The sequence below is a fragment of the Chlorocebus sabaeus genome, chromosome 20 (assembly GCF_047675955.1).
Source record: "Chlorocebus sabaeus isolate Y175 chromosome 20, mChlSab1.0.hap1, whole genome shotgun sequence".
Taxonomy (NCBI): Eukaryota; Metazoa; Chordata; class Mammalia; order Primates; family Cercopithecidae; genus Chlorocebus; species Chlorocebus sabaeus.
The window spans coordinates 62,084,073-62,104,969 of NC_132923.1; the positions used below are offsets into that span (position 1 = coordinate 62,084,073).

General features: G+C 40.5%; 1 protein-coding gene across 2 annotated transcripts in view; it reads right to left on the reverse strand.

The window, feature by feature from the left end:
• Positions 1-2,906: 2,906 nt before the first annotated feature.
• The window catches only part of TYW3 (tRNA-yW synthesizing protein 3 homolog), a 33,488-nt gene continuing 15,497 nt past the window's right edge, over positions 2,907-20,897 (reverse strand). For both annotated transcript variants that reach the window (XM_007978282.3, XM_038001825.2), the window contains exons 4-6: positions 13,149-13,220; positions 9,545-9,678; positions 2,907-3,379 (exon numbers count right to left, since the gene is read on the reverse strand). In XM_007978282.3, the coding sequence (XP_007976473.2) occupies positions 3,163-3,379; positions 9,545-9,678; positions 13,149-13,220 (423 nt within the window). In that variant the 3' untranslated portion in view covers positions 2,907-3,162. The remainder of the gene's footprint in view (positions 3,380-9,544; positions 9,679-13,148; positions 13,221-20,897) is intronic.

The following is a 20,897-nucleotide window of genomic DNA, read 5'->3' on the forward strand; positions in this document are numbered from 1 at the left end:
TGTTACTATTCATTTCTCTTTTCATTTACTGCACTGCCAGGCAGATATTTCCATATTCTGTCCACTAGACTAGAAGAAATGCTCCAGGCATTCTGACACTGAGTATCCTTTCCTGACAAAACTCCCTTCCCAGAAGGACTGCTGTATATGTTGGTAGATAAGGATGTGCACTGCACAACTTCAACGAGCGCCATTGACATTGTCGTCTAGGGGAATGTTCCCTCCCAAGTGGTACAGAGTTCAACTTACACAGCTGAACAAGTTGCCAAGGTTTCCTGGACACTGCCTTAGACCCAATGGTAAGGACTATAGTTTACCTAAGCTCTTGCTTACTCTCCTATAAAGTGTACGCACGAAATCTATGGCACAGGTACACTGCAACATCTGTTCATGTGACCCCCCCTTTTTTTTTTCATTAGAAAATCTTCAATTTCTCCTCAAATGCTGTCTTCAGGAATAAGTCTGTTATCAGTGAGTTCTAAAAGTGCTGGGCTGATTTTATCAGAACAACTTGGATGAGTTGTTTGAAAAATAAAGATTCCTAGGCTCCAGGATTAAGATTCTGGTTGGAAGATCTGCAGCAGGGCCTATCCTCTGGGCAACAAAGTGATAGTCTGAAGCTCCACACTTGTCATTACTGGCTTATGAGACAAGGAGTGTGTGCATGTGATGGGGGGTGCAGGAAAGACAATGAGTGTGTGTATGGTTGGTGGGGGGCACGGGATACAGGCTTCCAGGGATTTCCTTCTCTCCTTTAGGCTGGAGAGGATCCAGTAGCCTGAAGCGAGAGCAGCAAAGCACACAGGCTGGAAGATGGGGCATAGCATTGAAATAAGGAATCCGTGGCTATCTGAATGGCTTTGCAAAAGTGTCCTCAACAATGTACCCCAACAATTTGATATTTGATATTATCAGTACTTTCTTAAAATTAGACTTCTGATTCTGGGAAGATGGAATAGGCATACTTTTCTCTATTCCTTCTATTGACTGCAACTAAATACTCTGAGCATTGTATATAAAACAAACATAAGACTCTGACAGGTAGAGAGAAGAAAGTGGACCAGATAGGGATTTGGGGGATCTGAAGAACAACACAGTGGCAAGTTCCCGTTTTTTGTTTTTCCTCCTTACATATCCTAGACTAGGCACTGCAAAAGCCAGCAAACTGAAAGTGTCAATGGGCTCAGACAAAAAAAAAAAAAAAAATTCCCAACCAAGGGCTGCTCTCTCTAGCCAAAGGAAAGGAGAAGTCTAACAAGAGAGAAAAGTTTTAGAAAATAACAGCTCTACTGGAGAGATCCAGCAGTTAGCCAAAGCTTAGGAGGCCAGTCAGGGCAAGAAAGTTGGGAATCACTGTCTGATGGGTTAAGTCTACTGGAATTAATGTGATGGCTGGGATGAAGAAATGCAAAATGAGGGCCAAAGACAGACATCTGGTAATGCCTACGAAGTTATTACCCTTTGGTTTACAATTAAAACCACTTCTGAGTATATACATACACACACACACACACACACACATATATATATGTATGTATGTATATATAATACCTAGTGTCCCTCCCTGGAGATTCCTGGGTTCTTTTTATATTTTTTTCAAGATGCAATAAATGTTGAAAACTGCTACAAGTATTGGAGGGAAAAAGAACCAAGGACTTGCCATAAACAGCGAGGTGATTCAGAAGACAGCATTCAGGAAGCCCCTGACAGGGCAGATCACGAATGCAAGAATGGCCAACAGCACCACATGCTGCAGAACAGCAAGGAGATCGAGGACTCAGGGGAAGTCGTTTCTCAAACAATGAAACAAAAGATTGTTTGAAGATGTCCTAAATGTTGTGGGAATACTAAAAGAAATTAGGTCAGTAAATATCAGCATCTTATTTTATAGGCCCCAAAGAGAGCAGTCCAAAACAATGAAAAAAAAAAAAAAGAAAAAACCTTACAATAACGTCAGAGCTGCCTGGACACCGCCTCTGATTTTATTTAGAGGACAACAGATGTCCAAGAATTCTACCTATTTTGAAAATGAGAATACAAACTGCTACCTGTTAAGACAAGCAAATGAGGGGCAAATCTAATTCACATAGTTAACTTAGATAAACTATAACACTATTAGGAAATGCCCAAATCACAACTCAACGTTCACTACCTTTTATAATTTGACACTCTAGTATTTTTATAATTTATTAGTTCCATGATTAGCAATTTCCCTTTAAATATATATTTTTATGACTTGGTACATTCTGAAAAAACAGTATGAACTCATTCTCATTTTATTCTAAAACAGTAGATGTGCATAATGATCTATTAGTAAATGCTTTTGCATTTTAAAACTTGATACTGGCAACACTCCTATGGTATAAATAAGGCAGGTAATAGAATCACTACTATGGAGAAGAGAAAATAGAAGCCCTAGGAAATTAAATGATTTGCTCAAGGACCTCTAACTTCCATGTAGAAGTCAGAATTCAAACCCAAGGCTTTTGATCCTTAAAATTTTTCATAGCACATTCGTTCTATTAGGATGCTTGGTCTTAGTAGTCACTTCTCATCAGGCTTAGTGAAAAACTACGCCCATGTGTTTCACATAGACTGTGTCAGTGGTAGGCTCTGGTTTGTGAAAAATGCTGGGGAGAGAGGGTTCAGATATTTTGTCCTGAACAAAAATGTATCGGTTTCTTTATCCACAAAGTCCAAAGGGAGGAAAAAACTTGTTACTGGACTCCATGGCAACAGAACCAAACTTTGACCCCTCCTTTAAAGGCTGGAGGTTTCAAAGTTAAAAGCAAATAAAATATTATTATAATTTTTATTTAAATATATCTGGTGTTAAGCGTTTCTTGAAAAGGTGTACTTAGTTTTCCTGTTTTGCAGAAGTAGACATTAAAACAAATAAAAAGAGAGTCATTAAAAAATCACAATTTTATTTTTGCAATAAATCTCTATGTGACTAAAAAAGGCAGTATTCAATGAGCAAACACACAAAGCTATTTTAAAAAGACATCTATTTTCATAAGATAGGTTTCTCTAAAATGTAGAGAAATTACATCTTATTTTTCTAAATGGCTGGTACACTCAACAAACTAAAATACTCTTATAAAGAGCAGCTTTATAAAACCTACTAGAAAGGTTACGACCAAGACACGTCAGAACCAAAGCTTAGTAGCCTTCGGGGAAGATGGTAATATTGATTCCTAGATCGTCATCATCATTTTCAAGTTCTTTATCATTTTCTTTAGTAATACACTGGGCATGTGCTTTTTCTGGGTTTCTTTGTTTCTTATGAGTATATGATGAGTTATTTTTCTCTTTGATCTTGGGATGTAAGTTAGTCATAGTTTCCCTTTCCAAAGCATGATGTAGGCAGTTATAAAACCTGTAAAGAAATAAGTACTACTGTTATATCTGTGTGTACTGAAACCAAATGCTTGAAATACACCAAGAGCTTATCAGTTATATAAATCTGACTATGTCCCATATTAGCTTTATAAATAGAAAATAAATCAAATAAATAATATGTTTTCTAGGGAAACAAATGCACTTTAGTTCTTTAAGAACAGCCCTGAAAATTGGATTGGAATCACCTCTTGACAATCTCTGTCCTACCTCACTTTCCCTCCCAAATGTAGGGGTCGAAGAAGAGGGTAAAAAAGAATGGAATTATAATTACATAAATGTAATGGCTGATTTTACGTAATTTGTGTAATGTATGGGGTTACAAATACAGATCACCTCTACATAACTAGAAATAACTGCTTTCAATATTTTTCTTTTCAGTTTATTAATGTAGTCTGAATGAATGTATTTATTAATCCATATACCTATTTTTTCACAATTAGAATATTACATATAAAGTTTTACATTGTTTTTTGAAGTTTAACATTTATTGAGAATGGCAGTATATCATTATGTCACCTAGATTGGCCTTTATTTATATTCAAAATTTTCCTGATACAAACAAAAATGTGGTAAGCATTTTTGAAAGTGATGTGAGTTTTTAGCCACTTCTTTACTACAGACACCTAGAAATATCATTACATGGTTAAAGGGCATAAACATTACAAGACTCTTGATAAATACTGCTTGTTTTCCACAATAGATATTCAGAGAAATATGCTTCTAATAGCTGCACTTGAGAGAGATCACTACACCCATACACTCAATATTCCTACCCAAAAATACATTCTACCTGGATGAGTGGAAATGATATCGCATTATTTTAACTTTCATCTCTTTGTAAGTAAAATAGAATGTTTCTCATTTATTAGCTATTTGAATATTTAGTGTAAATTATTCTTTCCCTTTATTCAGTTTTCTATTGGAGTTTTAGTGTTAGTTTTGTGATACAATAAACTGTAGGCTCTCTGAAAACCAGGCCTCGTTTCTTTTCTACCCTCATGTTAACACGTAGCACAAAACTCTGCTTGACACAGTAGCCTTCAGTCTATGTTGGAAGGCAGCAGGCAGCTGGTGTGTTGCATGCATTTGATACCAACATTCCTTTGGGAAAGAGGATGTCAGCTAATTCCAATTAATTTCCCACAGTCTTGATTTTTCACATTTATAAAGCTGGATATTATTATCCTGTAGTTATCAGGGTTGTCACAGGATTATAGATGATATATGTAAGTACCCAGAGAATTAGTTATCAAAAATGACTACTTTTATAGAATATAGACTTCAAGAGACCAAGGATCCTATCTACCTGTCTTCTGTTATATCTTAGCATGCAGTAGAGTGCTGGCATCCTCAGTAAGACTATATTGAATAAATGAATGAATAACCCCAGATTAAAAATGTAACTATAAATGTATTATCCTAGGTCCCAAATTAGAATGATCTGAAAGTTAAGAAACCCCCTTGCCACTGCAGAGATCTCATCTTACTTTTATGTCCTATTATAATGGGAGACTATGGCAGGAAATTTTTGATATCTACAGAATAGATCTCTATTTGGACCAATTTTCATCTTTGTTTGATTCAATAAACAGGCTAAGTTCTACTTACAAAGCCTATAAAACTCGAAAACTCCAAATATCCACCTATTCCTAAATACATCACCTAACTCTAATACATATACAACATGATGAGTACATATCCTGTCCATTTTCAAGAACTTACACACTCATCACTGTACACGTTGATATCTAGCGCTGTGCTTGGCAAATAACAGATGCCATTCATCACATTAAAAAAAAATAATTAAAAAAGAATGTATGCCTTACTTTAATCAACCGTTAAAGAACCTGAGAATTCAAAGCTATGTCCTTAGGGTACCAAAACAACCGGTAAAATGGAACAAAGATCCATAAAAATGAATGCCTTTAACAGCACGCAAGTCACCTGTTAAATGCTTTGCTGCTTAGAAATTTCTTCTGCCCAATACCCTAAATCATCTCTCTCAACTTTAAAGTTCCACAAATCTCGAGGGCAGGGGTAAAATGCTGCCAGTCTCTTTGCTAAAACCTAACAAGAGTCACCTTGCTCCAGTTCCCAATAAGTTCCTCATCTCCATCTGAGACTACCTCAGCCTGGATTTCCTTGTCCAAATTATAATCAGCAATTTGGTCAAAGCCATTAGATAAGTCTTTAGAAGTTCCAAATGTTCCCACATTTTCCTGTCTTCTTCTGAGCTCTCCAAACGGTTCCAACCTCTGCCTGGAACTGGTACCCAGTTCCAAAGTTGCTTCCACATTTTTGGGTATCTTTTCAGCAGTGCCCCACTCTACTGGTACCAATTTACTGTATTAGTCTGTTTTCACACTGCTGATAAAGACATACCTGAGACTGGGCAATTTATAAAAAGAAAGAGATTTAATGAACTTACAGTTCTATGTGGCTGGGGAGGTCTCAAAATCATGGTGGAAGGTGAAAGGCATGTCTCACATGGCAGCAGTCAAGTGAAGAGAGCTTGTGCAGGGCGACTTCCAGTTTTAAAACCATCAGATCTTGTGAGACTTATTCACTATCACAATAACAGCACAGGAAAGACCTGCCCCCACGATTCAGTTACCTCCCTCCAGCCCCCTCTCACAACACATGGGAATTCAAGATGAGATTTGGGTGGAGACAAAGCCAAACCATAGCACTATCTCTTTCTCCTTTGTTCATGCTATTCTTTTTTTTATCTATCATGCTATTTCTCCCTTCCGCAGAGCTCTTCATATAATAACCCTGCCTGCATTTTAGGCCCTGCTCAGTGACTTCTTCCATGAAGCTTTCTTTGATTACACTATACCACTTCTGAGTATATATATCCAACAGAACTGAAAGCAGTGACTCAGATACTTGTACAATCACCATCAATCATCATTTATCACCAATGATGTTCAGAGCAGCATTATTTACAATAGCCAAAAGGCAAAGACACTTTAAATGTCCATTGACAGATCAATGAATAACAAAATGCAGTCTATAAATACAATGGAATATTATTCAGTCTTAAAGAGAACCGAAATTCTGATACACGTTACAACATGGATAAATCCTGCATTAACTAAGTAACATCGGCCAGATACTAGAGGATGTATATTGTATGATCCCACTTAGATGAATTATCTATAATACTGGAATTCATAGAGAGAGAAAATGGAATAGTGGTTACCAGGGGAATGCAGTATGAGGAATGGAGAGTTAGTGTTTAATAGGAATAGAGATTTAGTTAGTGATGATGAAAACGTTCTGGAGATGGACAGTGGTGACAGTTGCATAACAATGTGAATGTACTTAATGCCACTGGTAAAATGGTAAATTTCCTATTACATACATTTTATCACAAAATAGAGTAAAAAAAAAAAAAAAATCAACCATTGAAAGTGGATTCAATTACTTTTCTTCCAGATTTGTTTTATCAACAATATTACATGACAATATATTCTGCCCTTTTATTACGCATTTTATGTAATATTTTCTCATTACACAGTTGGTGAAAAGAACATGGCTAGTTTTATGCTACTCATAGCCAGATGGTGGCTTCATCTGACCCATGTGCTGACTGCTTATTAACAGATTCAAAGATAGCCTTCCTCTTGTAGTTAGTCAATAGCTATCCAAAGTTCTCTAGATCGTTATGTATGGATTGTCTTCCTACATCTGGTGTCAGTTCCTGTCTCTTCCAGTCTCCAGATTAGCTATTTATAAAGCAGGCTGCTGTTTGAAGGTCTTGTCTTGACAGCTCCAGAAACAGGAACCCAATGGATAAGTCTCTTCCCACTAAGAAGTGGGCTTAGGAATTGTTTCTCATGAACAAGGCCTTCTTTTTATTAAAAATATTTTACCTGTCTAATTTTCACATTTCTAGAATATTTCTTATTGCTGAAATGTTTCTCAGGAGTTTTTGAGTTTTTGAAATTCTCTGAATTGTGAAACTTTGGTCCTTTGGCAAACCAATCTTAGTACTTAATTAATGTCTGATTGCATAACTCATCACCTCCAGTATTTTTTTCTCTTGTCAACATCAGAAGAATAACTCTTTCTCTGCATTTGGTTGAACATACAGCTGTTCCCAAAGGAGCTCCTTAATTTGTTCTCACTTTCTAAATTCACATATAATCTTCTAATCAGTATCTTAAGACATTTTTACCCTTCTTTAATTTTTCCCTGATTTTATATGATAAGCATGGCTCTTAATGGCAGCATGCACATTATAATCTCAAAACATATTTTTGAGTCAATGGATTTAAGCATAATTTGATTTTATAGTTGGTGAATGTGGCTCAATTAACTTCACCAGGTGTATAGTTAGTTGATCTTGGGCTCTATTTATAAGCTTGTTAAAATTCAAGTAAGGAAATGGAGAAAACTGATTTGCTACCTCCCATGTTTTAGCAAACAGTCTCACTGGATTACAATTTAGTAAGTGGTAAACTTATGGAATGGTACCAGTAAATACTTACGTATAGTAATCTGTAGTCTGGTGGAGTGGGTTGCTGCTTATTTAAAAGTATTACTTTAGTTAGAATACTTGCTCAAAGCATTTTGTGGCCTGGTTTTGGTGGTCAGTTTTTCTCAACCAGGGTGTGGCTGGAAAATTAAGCTCTAGTACCCTAAGACATCCACTGTAAGTAATGAATTAACTTCTCTCCAACGTATCTAAAATAGTACATGTTACATAAAATCCTTGAGAGAATTCAGAAAATAGTCACTCAAATAACTTGGTGAATTGTGTGGTTCGAATGAGGAACCCCAGCTGAGAAAGCCTGGATGGTGATATTTTTATGGTTATAGGTTTATTCTCCATCAATCAAAGACAGAGAAGGGCTATCCTGTCCTGAGAGTCCAAAACATAACAGAGTCAGGGCAGTCATTATAAATACACTACCTAATGAATATAATAATTATTCTTTAAGATAGGTATTTCCCAGAAGTCAGAGATAAGAAAATTGAAGTCCAGAGAGTTGAGCAATTTGGTGGAACCAGACTGAGTAACTCAGAACCAGGATTTGAACCCAGTTCTGCCTTGGTGGCCTACTTCTACTTCACTTCACCCTTTTACACTGCCACCACTAGCACTCCTGGCCTTCAATGCTTCAAAAAAAGTTCTAAGTATTAAAGAATCTTAAGCATGCAAGTTAAGCAATAGGAATCCTTTGCTCTTTACAAACATGATTTGATAAAGAATGGCTTAGCAGACAGGCATACTAGAAGCATCCTGAATGAGGCTATTGCGATGGTTGTGAAGGAGAAAAGCAGCAGTATGGATGGAGACAGAATGACTGAAGAGATATTCAGGCAGCGATTGACTGAATGGAGGTAGCCAAAAGGGTGGGGAGAAGAAAAAAAGAAAATTATAAATGACATCAAAATGGCTATTACTCCTTGGATAACTCAAAACTGTGCATCTAGCTGATGGCAGGTCAGTGGCATTACTTTCATATATGAAAGATAGCACAGTATTTACTACTTTATATAAAATCTTTATTCTTGCGAAAAAGTTGTAAAAGAAAATAAAAGTTTCCTTTGCCAGGAGGTAACGATGAAGAACAAAAGAAGTATGGAGATGTGAAATGAAAGCTATACCTTCCTACTTAGAAAGTTATGGTAATTCTAGATCTAATCCATGACAAAAGTTTGGTATTAAACTAGCTTAAGCCAGAGAAGTGAAATATTTATCAGACAAAAAGTCAACCAGGCTGTTCCCCTAAACAGGAAAGTCTAGGTAATCTCTGATAGGTCACATCTAGGGGCAATATGCACCTCTTCCCTGGCTGCCTTCAAAGTGATCAGTTACGGTTCCTGTAGCTGCTGGACTGTCTTTCTGGAATGATTATGTTTCTCCCCTTTATGCCGGCTTCTGGTGGTCATGTGCCCTACCATTCCCCAGAAAGCCTCTCCCGTATGCTCCATTTAGTGCCCATGGCAGCCTGACCTACTCTCATCTATTACTTTGATCATCTTTTTATTATTAATGATAATAAAAGTATTTTTAATTATCTACAAATAGATGAGCAATTAGCATTATAAACTGAAGATGGTATGTATTAATGTTTTCAAAGATGACCTAGGCATATAAGAATAACATGGAAATACCCAGTTAATATACCTCTCAATTCTTGTCTTGTTTTCCTCCATTTTTTGATTTGCCACATTTAACAGGAAGTCAATATATTCCTCTGTCACCATCAGTTTTCCTTTATGGCTTAATGGAACTTCTAAGCCATGTGTACTCCGGACAGCCTAAAAGGAAAAAACAATTTAGATATGAAGACTTAGATACCAGAGACACTGAAAATAACTCAAGAAAAGTCCCAGTCAGGGCTGTGTTTGAACATACTTTAGTTCCATTACAGCAGTTAGGTTAGTGCTTTGATAGAATTTAGCTGAACACAGTTAAAGGAGATTAAATAAAATTTTTTCCATCATCTACAGTCATTTCTAAAGAAAGACATTCTATACATTATCTTTCAGAGAGGCAGATGATATCAAAGAATCAAATAACTTTTAACAACTTCAATCTTGCTAAAGCTTAGAAAGCCATAATACACAACTTAAAGAAATAAAAGCTCAACGGAAATCTCAAGGGAAAATCAAAAGGAACTGGATGCCAAAGAGTCTCAGTGCTCTTGGAGCAGAGCACGGTTACAAGAGTAAACCATGCCTCCTCTATCATACACAGGAGCTGCTTCTCAGTGCTTTAGGGTTCACAGTCTTAATAGCCCTGTTGATGAAACAGTCAACGTGTTCCAAGTAGAGGCAAACACTGGATAGAGGTTAAGAACAACCATACAAATGCTGTAAAAATTATTATGAGAATAAAAATTCACTTCATAAACTTTTTTTTTTTTTTTTTTTTTTTTCCCAGAGTTTTGCTCTTGTTGCCCAGGCTGGAGTGCAATGGCACGATCTCAGCTCACGGCAACCTCTGCCTCCCAGGTTCAAGCGATTCTCCTGCCTCTGCCTCCAGAGTAGCTGGGATTACGGGCATGTGCCATGCCTGGTTAATTTTGTACTTTTAGTAGAGACAGGGTTTCTCCATATTGGTCAGGCTGGCCTTGAACTCCCAATCTCAGGTGATCCACTCGTTTGGCCTCCCAAAGTGCTGGGATTACAGGCGTAAGCCACTGTGCCTGCCCACTCCATAAACTTTTATTGAGCATCTGCAATGTTCTAGGCTCCCTATAAGGCATGAAGATACAGGGTGCCTATAACACGACCTCTGACTTTAAGAGTTATGACAAGACAAAACACACATGCATGTATGTGCATGTACGTACACACACATACACACACAATGGCAAGAAAATGTTGAAGAGAAGCAACTAAGTGAGTCTAAGAACTCGGCTTTATGGGAAAGGCAGCAATTGAGCTGGGATTTTAAAGGATGAGTGCAATTTCAACACACAGAAAAATTAAGAAGGGGCTGGGCATGGTGGCTCACGCCTGTAATCCCAGCACTTTGGGAGGCCAAGGAAGGTGGATCACCTGAGGTTAGGAGTTCAAGACCAGCCTGGCCAACATGGTGAGACCCAGTCTCTACTAAAAATACAAAAATTAACCGGGCATGGTGGTAAGGGCCTATAATCCCAGCTACTTGGGAGGTTGAAGCAGGAAAATCACTTGAACCTGGGAGGCGGAGGTTGCAGTGAGTCAAGATCGAGCCATTGCACTACAGCCTGGGCGACAAGATCGAAACTCTATTTCAAAAAAAAAAAAAACAGGAGGAGGAGGAGGAGAGGAAGGCGGAGGAAGAACTCCAGCCAGAGTCCAGCCAGAGGGACAACTTATCTGTGGGCATAGAGACATGAAAGAGCATGATACCGTTGAAAACAACTAATAGTTCTATGTGGCTGGAGCATAAGTATGTAAGTGGGAGATGAACATAAACAGGTAGACGCAAAATAGTCTGGGTAAGACCTTGTATACCAGGAAAATGTTTGGAGGACCTGAGATTTTTGTTTTCTTTTTTTTGAGACGGAGTCTTGCTTTGTCGCCCAGGCTAGAGTGCTGTGGCACGATCTCGGCTCACTGCAACCTCTGCCTCTCAGGTTCAAGCAATTCTCCTGCCTCAGCCTCCCAAGTAGCTGTAATTATAGGCACATGCCACCATGCCCGGTTCATTTTGGTATTTTTAGTAGAGACGAGGTTTCACCATGTTGGTCAGGTTGTCTCAAACTCCTGACCTCAGGTGATCCACCCACTTTGGCCTCCCGAAGTACTGGGATTATAGGCATGAGCCACTGCACCAAGCCAAGGCCCTGAGCTTTTTAAAGGGGGATTCTGATAGCGCTGGTTGGACGGACTCAAGGAGAAGGCCCAAAGTAGGAAGACTAGTCAGGAGACAATGTTAAACACTGAGGTTAGGGATCCTGAGGACTGGGCAGTACCAGAAGACCTAGGGTGGGGTCAAGTATTAGAAACAAGGGGCAGCATGGATAGGACCTATAATGAATTGAATATGGAAACAAAGAAGAAGGTGAAAGAATGGCTGTTTTTACTTGGGTTACCAGATGGAGTAAAGAGTGAGATGGGGACACACAGTACCACGGGCTTTAATTTTCTTTTCTTTTTTGTTTGAGACAGAGTCTCGCTCTGTCCAGCTGGCGCGCAGTGGTGTGATCTCCGTTCACTGCAGCTTCCACCTCCTGGTTCAAGCGACTCTCCTGCTTCAGCCTCCCGAGTAGCTGGGACCACAAGTGCGCACCACCAAGCCCAGCTTATTTTTGTATTTTCAGTAGAGATGGGGTTTCACCACGTTGGCCAGGCTGGTCTCAATCTCTTGACCTCATGATTTGCCTGCCTTGGCCTCCCAAGGTGCTGGCATGAGCCACCACATCCGGCCAGGCTTTGATTTTCTATTTAGCCATGCTTTAAGGGTGTCCTCTTTTGTCATACACCCCTATTTGGGAAATACGTTATTGTTAAAAATAGGTAGAAAATAGGAGAGTATAGGAAGATAGAAGGAGGGTAATCTCAGATAGTTCAAAAACATGTCATGCCAAACAGTAAATACCAAGAAATCAGAATAGGGCAAAATATCTAAAGGCTAGCTTGCCTAGAGAAGGACTCCAAAAGAAAGCAAGTCTTAAAGATCATCTAGTCGAAAGGTCGGCAAATCTTTTCTCTAAAAGGACAGATAGGAAACATTTTTTGACTTCGAAAGCCATATAGTATTTGTCACACCTACTAAAGTTTGCCATTGTCTCACAAAAGCAACCTTAGACAATAAGTAATCAAATGAGTCTAGTGGGATCTGGCCCCATGTGGGCTGAATGTGGCCCTAGGACAGTAGTTTGCTGGACCACTGACACTGCTGAGAAAATTCAAAACCTGAGGGACCGAGGAGCTTGCCCAAATTCACACAGTACAGCTGTGATCCAGCAGGCATCAGTACACGGGACTTTGGACTCTCTCTATGACTCTTTCCATGACGTCACAGTGCTTTTGGGCTTTGCCTACTTAATGAGGAGGGCAGAGTTAAGAATCAGGTTAAAAGTAAATGGAGAAGAATATTATAAAATAAGACCTCAAATGTAAATCTAAACTCTGGACTTAGCCCTGTAGGAAGGAGTTAGTCACTGAAGGTTTATGAGTAAGAGAATGGCAAGAAGACTGAGAAAGGAGACATTAAAGGAAGGAGTCTAATTAGGTTATTCAATCTCTGGATCACTTTACACTAAAAAAGATTGCTCTTTGACAAAATATCTTACCAACATAATTTTTCCTCTCTTTCCCACTGTTATGCCAGAGTTCCTGAAACCAGAATCTATTGCCACGGAATGCTGTAAGAAAATAAAACTTGTTAAATTTTGATACTGTGGGTAATCAGATCATCTGTTTAGCTCCACAAACTACAGAAGCATATATGACTCTAAAACCTATTAAGGTTTTTAAAAAAATTTTTTTTTTGGCTAGCCAATACTGACTATGCTTAAAAACGACTTTGATCAAACTCCTAACATCAGGAAAAATATTGAAATATGAACTACAGACATGTCATTGAGAAAGATTAAAAGTAGAATTCAATCACAAACAGTGACATTTGGCTAGTGATTGCTTCCAGAAAGCAGAATGTAACCAAAAAACAGTCATTCTTCTAATTGTGTTGTGTAAAAACAAACAAAACAAAATCTTTTAAAATAAGTAAAATGTTCTCAGTTTCCTTTCTATCGCTTAAAAATCTTTGTTGAAATGATAGAAGAAAGCATAGAAAGCACAAAAATTCTGATCTGACTGGGGTGGCTTTGTTAGTTATTTTATCAGTCTCTAAATGTTAGAGAGCCCTGGGGAGCAGACATGGGTCCTTTCTTTTCTCTAGCTCAGTAGTTCTTAAGCAAGAATAATTTTGAACCCCAGGGGCCATCTGGCAATGTCTGAAGACATTTTTGTTGTTAAGTTGTCACCACTCAAGGGAAGAGGAAGGGGGATCTCTAGCAAATAGTGGGTAGAGGTCAGGGATGCAGCTTAAACATTCTCCATTGTATAGGACAGCCCCCACACAAATAATTATTTGATCTGAAATGCCAGCTGCGCCATGGTTGAGAAATCTTGATCTATGTACATGCTCTCCTTTTGAGATTCCCTGGGTTAAATACCATATATATACATATATGTTTACATGTATATATGTATATCTATAGATCATCTATATACCTATAGATATATAGCTATATAGATGAATCCCATTTCCAATTCAGATCTCTACCCTGAAACTGATTCTCCCTAATATAAATCTATTTCTCTCACATCCAGTCTTTCTAATTTCAGTAAATGACACCATCATTCATCTAGCTGCTCAAGCTTCAAACCTAGAGAGCCCTGATGCTTTCTACCTCTTCACCCCCAATACCCAATTCCCATTGATTCTACCTCTATGATTACCTCAAATTAATCCAGCTCCTGCCACATCCACTGCCCACTCTTTTCAAGTCTCCATCACCTTTCTCCTTAACTTCTGGAGGAGTCTCCCAATTAGTCTCTGCTTTCATTCTTGCCCCCTTCAAACCATCCTTGCAGACTAGCCAGCGACAGAATCCAAGCTCTAAACCATGACTAATGATGTTCTATTTGCTCTAGCCCTGGCTATTTTCTCTAACCTTGAGTGGCTTCCCTTCTGTTCTTTGAATATTCCAAACCCTTTCCTACATCAGCTTCTTTATTTTTGCTGTTCCTCTATCAGTACTACTCTTTTCCTGGCTGGTTTCTTGTCATTCATCCTGTTTCCATTCAATGCTACTGCCTAAAAAGGTCGTCGTCTTCTTTTTTTTCTTTTTTATTTTGAGATGGAGTTTCACTCTTGTCACCCAGGCTGGAGTGCAATGGCGCAATCTTGGCTCACTGCAACCTAGTGATTGCTTTCAGAAAGCAGAATGTAACCAAAAAACAATCATTCTTCTAATTGTGTTGTGTAAAAATTAAGAAAATCTTTTAAAATGAGTAAAACGTTTCTCAGTATCCCTTCTACAGCTTAAAAAACTTTGTTGAAATGATATAAGAAAGCACAGAAAGCGCAAAAATTCTGATCTGACTGGGGTGGCTTTGTAAGTTATTTTATCAGTCTCTAAATGTCAGAGAGCCCTGGGGAGCAGACGTGGGTCCCTTCTTTCTTGTAGCTCGGTAGTTCTTAACCACCCTCTTTAAAGGCAGCTCTGCCCTGACTGTCTAGTGGAGTGCCCTGTTTATCTCCTTCATAGCATGTCTCACAGTGAGAAATTATGTTTATTTATGTACTTACTGTCTGCCTCTGTCCCCTAGAATACAAATATAAGTTCCTTAGGTAAGGATCCCCCTCAAAAAGGGGCTGTGAAGAAATGAATTTCTCAGTTCCTCTAAGTCCACTTCAATTTGCTCCCTGAAATGTTAGCCTTCCAATGAGGCTTAGGCCCAGAGAAGAGCACAGCTGGGCTTAATCAGGATTAGCACAGAGAACAGAACATGGATATAGAAACAGGAAAGTTAAAGTCTGGAGACACATCAGGGATGTGATGTGATATAATGAGACTAAAATAAGGTTAGATAAATGTTCAAGGTTAGAGCAGAGACTGAAGCCATGAGCCACTGAATGATTAAACACCATGTTTTGGAGACTATCTCTAAATGCTCATGTTCCTCAGGCCCTCTTCTCTTTTTCTTCTGTACTTTCTCCACAGGTGATTTTATTTAGGCTCATGTCTTAAAAGAATTGTGTATTGGCGTCTTCTCAATGTTTGTCCCCAGTCCACATGAGTTCCAGACTTCTACCCAAACATCTATTTGAAATTTTCACTTAGGCGGTGGTGTTATGGACTGAATTGTGTCTACAGGGCTTCAAAATTCAAATGTTGATGCCCTAAACTCCAATGTGACTGTATTTGGAGATGGGGCCTTTAAGGTGCTAATTAGGGTTAAATGAGGTCATAAGGATGGAGCCCTGATCCAACAGGACTGGTGTCCTTACAAGAAGTAGAAGAGACAGGTGACGTGCATACACAGAGAAAGGGCCATGAGAGGACACAGGGAGAAGGCAGCTGCTGCAACCCAAGGACAAGGGCCTCAGAAGGAACTACCCCTGTCAGTACCTTCATCCTGGACTTTCAACCTCCTAACTGTAAGAAAAATAAATTTCTGTTGTTTACGCTACCCAGTCCATGGTATATTGTTATGGCAACACTAGCAGACAAAAACAGGTGTCTTACAGACATTTCACACTTAACATATGAATCACATTCTTGATTCCCATTCCTTCTGAAAGCTGAAGCCAACTGGACTTCCTGGGTCTACTTGGGAGTTGGAAAACTTTTCTGTCTAGCTAGAGGATTGTAAATGCACCAATCAGCAGAAGATTGTAAATGTACCAATCAGCACTCTGTAAAAAAGCACCAATCAGCACTGTGTCTAGCTAAAGGATTGTAAATCCACCAATCAGCACTCTAAAAATGCACCAATCAGCGCTCTGTGTCTAGCTAAAGGATTGTAAATGCACCAATCTGCACTCTGTAAAATGGACCAATCAGCAGGACGTGGGCAGGGCCAAATAAGGGAATAAAAGCTGTCCACCTGAGCCAGCAGCCGCAATCTGCTTGGGTCACCTTCCAAGCTGTGGAAGCTTTGTTCTTTCATTCTTCACAATAAATCTTGCTGCTGCCCACTCTTTGGGTCTGCACTACCTTTATAAGCTGTAACACTCACTGTGAAGGTCTGCGGCTTCATTTCTGATGTCAGCAAGACCACGAACCCATCGGGAGGAACAAACAACTCTGGATGCGCCACCTTTAAGAGCTATAACACTCACTGCGAAGGTCTGCGGCTTCATTCCTGAAGTCAGCAAAACCACGAACCCACTGGGAGGAACAAACAACTTTGGACGTGCCACCTTTAAGAGCTGTAACACTCACTGCGAAGGTCTGTGGCTTCACTCCTGAAGTCAGCAAAACCACGAACCCACTGGGAGGAACAAACAACTCTGGACGTGCCACCTTTAAGAGCCGTAACACTCACTGCAAAGGTCTGTGGCTTCACTCCTGAAGTCAGCAAGACCACGAACCCACCGGGAGGAAAAAACAACCCCAGACGCGCCACCTTTAAGAGCCATAACACTCACTGCAAAGGTCTGTGACTTCATTCCTGACATCAGCGAGACCACAACACCACTGGGAGGAACAAACAACTCTGGACGTGCCACCTTTAAGAGCTGTAACACTTACTGTGAAGCTCTGCGGCTTCATTCCTGAAGTCAGCAAGACCATGAACACACTGGGAGGAAAAAACAACTCTGGACGTGCCCCCTTTAAGAGATGTAACACTCACTGCGAGGGTCTGTGGCTTCACTCCTGAAATCAGTGAGACGGCGAGACCACGAACCCACCAGGAGGAACAAACAACTCCAGACGTGTCACCTTTAAGAGCTGTAACACTCACTGCAAAGGTCTGCAGCTTCACTCCTGAAGTGGGCAAGACCAAGAACCCACCAGAAGGAACCAATTCCAGACACATTTTGGCAACCCAGATGGGACATATTTTGGCGACCCAGATGGGACAATCGCCTATTGCCAAGTGTTGAGTACCATTGGACCCCTTTCACTTGGTATTCTGTTCTATTTTTCCTCAGAATTTGGGGGCTACATACCGGGCACCTGTGGGCCAGTTAAAAGTGACTAGCGCGGCCGCCGGACTAAAGACATGGGTGTCAGGCTTTCTGGGAACGGGCTCTCTTCAGAGTTGGGAGCGTTGGTTTGCCTGGAACCAGTTTCCACTTCTCCTGCACTTCTGGGCTAAGCCGAGGGTCGACAGAGAGGAAAGCCATTTAGCTCTGGGGTCCCAACAATAAGTTGGTTGGCCCTGCCGCCATGAGCAGAACTCTCAAAGTCACGTTGCCCAAGCAAGACTCACCCATCTATCCTATCTATCCTGACCCTTGCCTCCTGGGTCCTAATACCTGTCAGACAAACTTTCTCTTGTCTCTTTTCTCCAAGGCTAGTCCTGCTTCTAAAAACCACTCCCTGTCTCTTGTGCTTTTCTAGTTTCTCCTATAAGAATGATTTCTAGTATAAACTTCAGGACTCTGTTCCCTTCTTTAGGTACCCAGGCTCACCAATCAGAAAGACATAATTTTTGCCTAAAGCCTTGTCAGGTTGGGGGAACTATCTGGAATTTTAGGATCCCTTTTCAGACAAGCAGACTAGCAAAAGCTATTTCTGAAGCTATGATATGGGGAGCTTCAGAAATGATATTCTTCCTATTCAAGTGAGGACAAAAGGCATCACTCTTCCAACCCTGGAGATACCTTCCCTCCCTCAGGGTATAACCCTCCACTTCATTTTTGGGGCATAACATCTTTACAGGACAGGGATAAGGTCCCAATACTAACAGGAGAATGCTTAGGACTCTAACAGGTTTTTGAGAATGTGTTGGTGAGTGTAACTATTCCAATCAGCAGGGTCCAGGGACGTCGCAGGTTCTTGGGCAGGGGGAGAAAGGAAGAAACCAAAACCATGGCAGTTTTGTCTTTCTGATGGGAAACACTCAGGCATTAACAGGCTCACCCTTGAAATGCATCCTAAGCCATTGGGACCAATTTGACCCACAAACCCTGAAAAAGAGGCAGCTCATTTTTTTTCTGCACTACAGCTTGGCCCCCTCTGATGGGGAAAAATGGCCACCTGAGGGAAATATAAATTACAATACTATCCTGCAGCTTGATCTTCTCTGTAAGAGGGAAGGTAAGTGGAGTGAAATACCTTATGTCCAAGCTTTCTTTTCATTGAAGGAGAATACACAACTATGCAAAGCTTGCAATTTACATCCCACAAGAGGACACCTCAGTTTACTCCCATATCCTAGCCTTCCTATAGCTCCCCTTCTTATTAATGATAAGCCTCCTCTAATCTCCCCTGCCCAGAAGGAAACAAGCAAAGAAATCCCCAAAGGACCACAAAACCCCCTGTGCTATCGGTTATGTCCCCTTCCAGCTGTAGGGGGAGGGGAATTTGGCCCAACCTGGGTACATGTCCCCTTCTCTCTCTCTCTGATTTAAAGAAGATCAAGGCAGATCTGGGAAAGTTTTCAGATGATCCTGATAGGTATATAGATGTCCTACAGAGTCTAGGGCAAGCCTTCAATGTCTCTTGGAGAGATATCATGCTATTGTTAGATCAAATCCTGGTCTTTAATGAAAATAATGCTAATAGCTGCAGCCTAAGAGTTTGGAGATACCTGGTATCTTCGTCAAGTAAACGACAGAATGACAGCTGAAGAAAGGGACAAATTCCCTACCGGTCAGCACTGTCCCCAGTATGGATCCCCACTGGGACCCTGACTCAAGATCATGGGGACTGGAGTCATAAACATCTGTTGACCTGTGTTCAAGAAGGACTAAGGAGAATTAGGAAAAAGTTCATGAATTATTCAATGATGTCCACTATAACTCAGGGAAAGGAAGAAAATCCTTTTGCCTTCCTCGAGAGGCTATGGGAGGCCTTAAGAAAATATACTCCCCTGTCACCTGACTCACTCGAGGGTCAGTTGATCCTTAAAGATAAGTTGATTATCCAATTAGCCGCAGATATCAGAAGAAAGCTCCAAAAGTGAGCCCTGGGCCCTGAACCAAATCTGGAGGCATTATTAAATGTGGCAACGTTGGTGTTCTATAATCAGGTCCAAGAGGAACAGGTCCAAAGCAAAAGCAAGATCAGAGAAAGGCCACAACCTTAGTCATGGCCCTCAGACAAACAAACCTTGGTGGTTCAGAGATGACAGAAAAGGGAGCAGGACAATCACCCAGTGGGACTTGTTACCAGTGTGGTTTGCAAGGACACCTTAAAAAAGATATTCCAATGAGAAGCCGCCCCCTCGTCCATGTCTGCTATGCCAACGCAATCACTGGAAGGTGCACTGCCCCAGAGAACAAAGGTTCTCTGTGCCAGAAGCCTGCAACCAGATGATCCAACAACAGGACTGAGGGTGCCCAGGGCAAGCACCTGCTCATGTCATCACCCTCACTGAGCCCTGGGTACGTTTAACCATTGAGGGCCAGGAAATTGACATCCTCCTAGACACTGGCACAGCTTTCTCAGGGTTAATCTCCTGTCCTGGACAGCTGTCCTCAAGGTCCGTTACCATCCAAGGAATCCTCAGACAGCCTGTAACCAGGTATTTTCCCCACCTCCTCAGCTGTAATTGTGAGACTTTGTTACAGATAGTAAGTATGCTTATCTAATTCTACATGCCCATGCTGCAATATGGAAAGAAAGGGAGTTTCTAACCTCTGGGGGAACCCCCATTAAATACCACAAGGAAATCATGGAGTTATTGCACACAGTGTAAAAACCCAAGGAGGTAGCAGTCTTACACTGCCAAAGCCATCAGAAAGGTGAAGGAGAAAAGGCAGAAGGAAACTGTCGGGCAGATGCTAAGGTCAAAATTGCTGCCAAGAAGAACCTCCCATTAGAAATACCTAGAGAAGGACCCTTGGTATGGAGCAACCCCCTCCAAGAGATTAAGCCCCAGTATTTCCCGACTGAAACAGAATGGGGACTTTCACGGGGGCATAGTTTTCTCCCCTTAGGGTGGTTAATGACAGAAGAAGGAAAGGTACTTATACCCAAAGCTAGCCAGTGGAAAATACTTAAAACCCTCCACCAAACTTTTCATATGGGTACTGAAAACACTCATCAAATGGCCAAATCCCTATTTACAGGACCGAATTTCCTCCGGACCATCCGACAGGTAGTCAAAGCATGTGAGGTGTGCCAAAGGAATAATCCCTTGGTCCATCCTCAGGCACCTTTTGGGGAACAAAGAATAGGTCACTATCCCGGAGAGGACTGGCAGTTAGACTTCCACCCATATGCCTATGTCAAAGGGGTTTCAATAATTGTTGGTCTGTGTTGATACCTTTACAAATTGGATAGAAGCTTTCCCCTGCAAGACAGAGAAGGCTCAGGAAGTGATTAAAGTCCTAATTTATGAAATAATTCCTAGAT